The 6,143-nt window shown below is 50.0% G+C and overlaps 1 protein-coding gene across 1 annotated transcript in view; it reads right to left on the bottom strand.

Annotated features, from left to right (window-relative positions):
• LOC107120515 overlaps window positions 1-6,143 on the bottom strand; it is a 43,321-nt gene that overhangs the window by 4,061 nt on the left and 33,117 nt on the right. Inside the window, exons 2-4 of the mRNA XM_015423230.1 lie at window positions 5,849-6,139; window positions 5,578-5,701; window positions 3,607-5,346 (exon numbers count right to left, since the gene is read on the bottom strand). Of these exons, the coding sequence (XP_015278716.1) occupies window positions 3,607-5,346; window positions 5,578-5,701; window positions 5,849-6,139 (2,155 nt within the window). The remainder of the gene's footprint in view (window positions 1-3,606; window positions 5,347-5,577; window positions 5,702-5,848; window positions 6,140-6,143) is intronic.

Genomic DNA, 6,143 nt, shown 5'->3' with positions numbered 1-6,143 from the left:
CCTTCTTCCCTTCTCGTTCTTTCTTTATTTACCTCCTTTCTTTCCCTCCTTTCATTCTTTCCTTTTCTTCTTTCCCTCCTTCTTCCCTTCTCTCTCTCTTTCCATCCTTTCCTTCTCTTTCTTTCCCTCTTTCCTTCTCTTTATCCCCTTTCCTTCCTTTTTTCTTTCTTCTTTCCTTCTCTTTCTTTCCCTCTTTCCTTCTCTCTACTCTCTCTCTTTTCTTCCCTCTTTCCTCCTTCTGTGGCCCAACTCTAGTGAGAAGGGGTTTAAACCCCTTCTCCCCCCCCCACTCCTGAAGGCCAGCTGGGGAAGGGAAGGGGAGGCTTTTGAAGATGCCTCCCCCCCTGCTTCCCCTTCTGACATCACTTCCGGTGGTATCAGGGGTGTGGCATATGCTAATAGCCTAGTAGCTCATTAGCATACCATATGCTAATGAGCTCCTGCAGCTCTTTTTCTAGGAAAAGACCCCTGAATAATAAGTCCATCAGGAAGAGGCACTTATACTAAAAGCTTCAAGCAACAGACAGGGCAGAGGGAGGTGTTACAAAGAGAAGCCAGTTTTCCACAGTCACGTTTCATGTTACTTAGGTTTTAAATTCTGAGACAGATAAAACATACCCCTTTTATGCAAAGTAGCAATGGAGGTTGAATGATCACGACTCGTTTGAGTTCACCTTGCAGGAGAAATAAGGCTAACAAGAATGGAGCAATACTGGAAACTGCAGGAGTGATATTGACTACGCTGTCCCATCGATACAAAGAATGACATCACAGCCTGATGCCTCGCTGCTTTTACGATCCATAGTTTCCCACTCTCTTGCTTTTATTAACTGGCTTTCCTTAAAACCCAGATGCAGGCTCTTTGGGGATCCTTTTTTGCAAGGAGGACGTGCTACAACTCCCTTGGTACTTCCCACGGCTGCCCCCCCCTCCTTTTTTCTTTTCTTTTTTCAAGATATAGTTGGGTCTGCATATGATCCAGTGCTTGTTTTGACGACAGACCTGAGCTAGATTTTCTCACATGAAAGGTGTCAGTCAGGGGTAATTTTGTAGAAAAAGAGGTGCAGGAGCTCATTAGAATAACTTATTTGCATATGCCACACCCCCTGACATCACCGGAAGTGAGTTAGAAGGGCTGTTTTGGGCCAGGGGGCTCTGCAACTTACCTGGCTGCTTCTTGCTCTGACTGAGAGCTGCTGGGAGCAGGGGGTGGGGCTTGTTGCTGTGCACTCCTGCAGGAAATGACCCCTGGTGTCAGTTCCCTTTCTATCTACAGGTTTCTCTCTTTCTGAATACTGTCTACCTTATGGGCCACTCCATTACCAAGAAGAGCTCCCTGCTGGAACTTTTCTCCTGGGCCGGCTTTAGTGTTTGGCATTCTCGGGTAGCTGCAAAGGGCCCAGTATTGCTGGAAGGGCCCACATCTGAGTTTCCTACCCCAGGTAGCTGCCACCACTGTTGGGGTAATCTGGTATAGTTAGTCCAGTAACCACAGACTAGTTAGCAGAGTGCATAATGCTTCTAGAGCAGGAGTGCGTCCAACCAGGGTAACAAAGCTTAGAGTGTCACAAAGTTACACGGAGCCATGTTTTCAGTTTAAAAGACTAATACTAGTCTTTTTATTTCAGAACTACAATCTGTATAGGAAAGCTTAGAGACAGAATACAAGCTAGGCTTCAACAGTACGGGGATAGAGAACTGCCAGAAGTACAAGCTGGGTTTCGAAGAGGTAGAGGAACTAGAGATCAAATTGCCAACATTCGCTGGATTATGGAGAAAGCAAGAGAGTACCAGAAAAACATCTACTTCTGCTTCATTGACTATGCTAAAGCCTTTGACTGTGTGGATCACAACAAACTATGGCAGGTCCTTAAAGAGATGGGAGTACCAGACCACCTCACATGTCTCTTGAGAAACCTGTATAAGGATCAAGAAGCAACAGTTAGAACCGGATATGGAACAACTGATTGGTTTAGCATAGGAAAAGGAGTACACCAAGGATGTATATTGTCACCTTGCTTATTTAATATATATGCTGAGTACAGCATGCGAAATGCTGGCCTGGATGAATCACAAGCGGGAATTAAGATTGCTGGGGAAAAGATCAACAACCTCAGATATGCAGACGATACCACTCTAATGGCAGAAAGTGAAGAGGACCTAAAGAGCCTCTTGCTCAGGGTAAAAGAGGAGAGCACAAAAGTGGGCTTGAAGCTCAACATCAAAAAAACTAAGATCATGGCATCCGGCCCCATCACTCCTTGGCAAATAGAAGGGGAAGTCGTGGAAGTAGTGACAGACTTCACGTTCCTGGGATCCCAGATCACAATAGATTCTTTTGAACTATGGTGCTGGAGAAGACTCTTGAGAGTCCCTTGGACTGCAAGAAGATCAAATCAGTCAATCCTAAAAGAAATCAACCCTGACTGTTCCCTGGAAGGCCACATACTGAAGCTGAAGCTCAAATACTTTGGCCACCCAATGAGAAGGGAGCACTCACTGGAGAAGACCCTGATGCTGGGAAAGATTGAAGGTCAAAGAAGACGGGGACGGCAAAGGATGAGATGGTTAGACAGTGTCATAGATGCAACGAACATGAAATTGAGCAAACTTCAGGGGACGGCGGAAAACAGGAGGGCCTGGTGGGATCTGGTCCATGGGGTCGCGAAGAGTCGGACTCAACTGTGCGACTGAACAACAACAACTAACTAAGGATGGACTCAGATGCTAGGGTTGCCGAGTCTTACCTAGCTGCGGTGGGGGAGGGTCCAGTCTTGCTCTGAGAGTCTTTTGGTGCAAAGTATGTGTATCACAATGATGCCAACTAGAGGTGACATCATCGCACCAAGCAAGTTGGGTGGTGTTAAGTCCGGCGCTTAACAATGAGTCGGAGAGTGATTTCAGTAAAAGACTCAAGTTTATTCAGCTCTTTCTTCACTTCTTCGACACGGTACAACATCTGATAGCCCGAACAGTTTGCCCATTGAAACTGCCCGGTATTTAAACATTCCCGGCTAACATAGCCACTCCCACTATACACATAACAACCTATCAGGTTGAGCGCATAAGGACCAATCACAAACGTTCCCGCTTGCAGCTTGCTTGAATGTGATTGGGTCGTGAGTCTTGGACTAGAATCCTCTGTCCAAGACGAAGCTTAACATTGCTTCCCTATGGGAGGTTTCCCATACATCCTAATGTACTCATGGCAGCTAGAATACATTACAATTCCCTCCCCCCTAAGCAAAAATACCTCATGAACAGTCGTAATCACTTAGGTAGGTGGGTGCACGTCTCGTTCTCTGAGACCTACGAGGTGAACTCGTCTCAGGGCATCTGTCCCTCAGTGGTACTCCGTTTGACTCTGGGACCTCAGAGTCAGGAACATCCCCGTCCGTTGCATGCGGTTCAAAATTAGGGGTCTGCCCTGTCTCTTGACCGCTACTGTAGCCCTCAGGCTCTACAGTACCTGCCTCTTCTAAAGGCCATGGGGGTTCCTCCGCAGACTCAGCCGGCTGCACGGTCGGACGGTCAGTTGCCCACCGCTGCCTCAGCTGGTCTATGTGCCTACGCCACTTGCGTCCATCTGCAAGCCGTACCACATACATTCTAGTACCGATAACATCGGTGACAGTGGCTGGAAGCCACGAGTGACCACTGGCATAGTTACGAGCATACACTTGCTCACCCTTTTCGTACGTCCGGACCTTCGGACTCTCGGTCTGTGGTTGTGGTTTCAGATCGTTCAGATCTGGATGCAACCTGTCTAATAGCGTTGCTAAACGGCGACCCATTAACATCTCGGCCGGGCTGCGGCCTGTCGCCGAACAAGGGGTAACATGTTGTCTCAGGAGAAACGAAGCTAGTTTCACCCCCCAATCACCACATACCAGCTTTGCAAGGGCTTCTTTAGTTGTTCTCACCATTCTCTCGGCCTGCCCGTTTGAGGCCGGGTGAAACGGCGCGGCCGTCATTTGCCTGATCCCGTTATCAGACAAGAACCTCCTGAACTCCTCGGAAGTAAATTGTGCGCCGTTGTCACTCACGAGTACGTCAGGCAACCCGTGAGTGGCAAACAACTGTCGCAGCACTGTGACGACAGCGCTAGAAGTGGTCGATCGCATGTGAGCCACTTCTAACCATTTGGTATAAGCGTCTACAATTACCAAAAACATTTGCCCTTGTACTGGCCCTGCGAAGTCGAGGTGCAATCTCGACCAGGGCTTTCCCGCCGACTCCCATCTCTGAGGAGTGGCGGTTGGTGGTTCAGGCCTAGCCTGCTGACAAGGCTCACACACCCGAACCCACTCTTCAATGTCGGCGTCTAGCCTGGGCCACCACACGTACCCGCGAGCTAGCGCCTTCATATGGACCATGCCGGGATGGCCCTCGTGAAGTGATTTCAGCACTTTTTCCCTGAGTTTGTGAGGGACCACCACCCGGCTTCCCCACAAAAGACATCCCTTTGACACAGACAGCTCGTTTTGACGCATTTTGTAACACGCAAATTCTGGCTCCACGGAGCCCACAGGCCACCCCCTCCAAACCCAGTTCAAAACTCTGGAGATCACAATGTCTTTAGCGGACGCAGCCGCAATGTCCTTAGAGGTGATCGGAGCCTGGGACAGTTCATCAATCGCTAACACCTCGTTAGCTGGAGCTGGGTCTGAGTCCAGGCCGGGCAGAGGGCAGCGACTCAAAGCGTCCGCGTGACCAATCGCCTTACCCGGCCGATGTTCCAGGTCGTAATCGTAGGCGGACAGGAACAGAGCCCACCTCAGCATCCGCGCTGACATGATGTTGGGAAGTTGCCGGTCCGGGGCAAAGATTCCCAACAGGGGCTTGTGGTCGGTGACAAGGAGAAACTTCCGACCATACAAAAAGTCATGAAACTTTTTAACTGCTGCAACAAGCGCCAGTCCCTCCTTGTCGATCTGGGCGTACCCCTTCTCCGCGCTTGACAGTGAGCGGGAATAAAATGCTACGGGAGCTTCCTCGCCGTTTGGCATCAAGTGGCTGAGCACCGCCCCCACCCCATAAGGAGATGCATCCGCAGCCAACACCAACATTTTATTATCATCGTAGTGAGTCAACACTGCATTGGACACCAGTAATGCCTTGACTCCTTTGAACGCCCGTTCCTGATCTGACCCCCACCGCCATTTCGCCTCCTTGTGCAGGAGGGCATGTAGTGGGGCCGCTACCGACGCCTTGTGGGGGAGGAAGGCGTGGTAAAAATTGAGGAGTCCAAGGAATGCTTGGAGCTCCTTTTTGTTCCCTGGACATGGGGCATCCTTAATTGCCCTCACCTTGTCCTCTGTGGGGTGGACACCATGTTCGTCGATCCTGAACCCCAAAAATTCCACACTGGGAACACCCACTATACATTTGGACTGTTTCACCTTAAGTCCCGCTTGAGAGAACCGTTTCAGTACCTCTCGAACTCTGCTCATGAGTTCCTCATCGGACCTCCCAGCCACCAACACATCGTCAAAATAAGGGACAGTCCCCTGAACTCCCCTCAGTAACCCTTCCATGAGGCCTTGGAACACCCCTGGGGCCACATTTACTCCAAACTGGAGTCGGTTCACTCGAAAAGCCCCTCTGTGGGTGACGATTGTCTGCGCCTCAGCCGCCTCCCTGGTCACAGGCAGCTGTTGGTAAGCTTGGGCGAGGTCGAACTTTGCAAACACTTTCCCCCCTCCCAGTGACGCCAGGACGTGGCTGATTACCGGGACAGGGTAGGAATGCTGCTGCAAGGCACGGTTGATCGTGCACTTATAGTCAGCGCATATTCGGATGGAGCCATCCGATTTTACTGGCGTGACTATAGGCGTCTCCCATTTGCTAAATGGGACTGGCTCCAATACTCCTTGGGCTATGAGCTTGTCCAGCTCGGCTTCGATCCGTGGTTTAAGCGGGATTGGCACCTTCCTATACTTCAACCGTATAGGTGTCACAGATGGATCGAGCTCAAAAGACACAGGGGGCCCTTTGTACTTTCCCAGACCGCCCCCGAACACATCAGGAAATTCATTATATAGTACAGCCCATTTATTTTCCGATACTACATTCACTCCAGTAAGTGCTATACCGAGTGGTTCAAACCACTCCAACCCAAGTAAATTCACCCGGTTACCTTC

The sequence above is a fragment of the Gekko japonicus genome, unplaced genomic scaffold (assembly GCF_001447785.1).
Source record: "Gekko japonicus isolate JY-2015 unplaced genomic scaffold, Gekko_japonicus_V1.1 scaffold869, whole genome shotgun sequence".
NCBI lineage: Eukaryota > Metazoa > Chordata > Lepidosauria > Squamata > Gekkonidae > Gekko > Gekko japonicus.
This window is presented reverse-complemented; position numbering and strand designations above follow the sequence as displayed.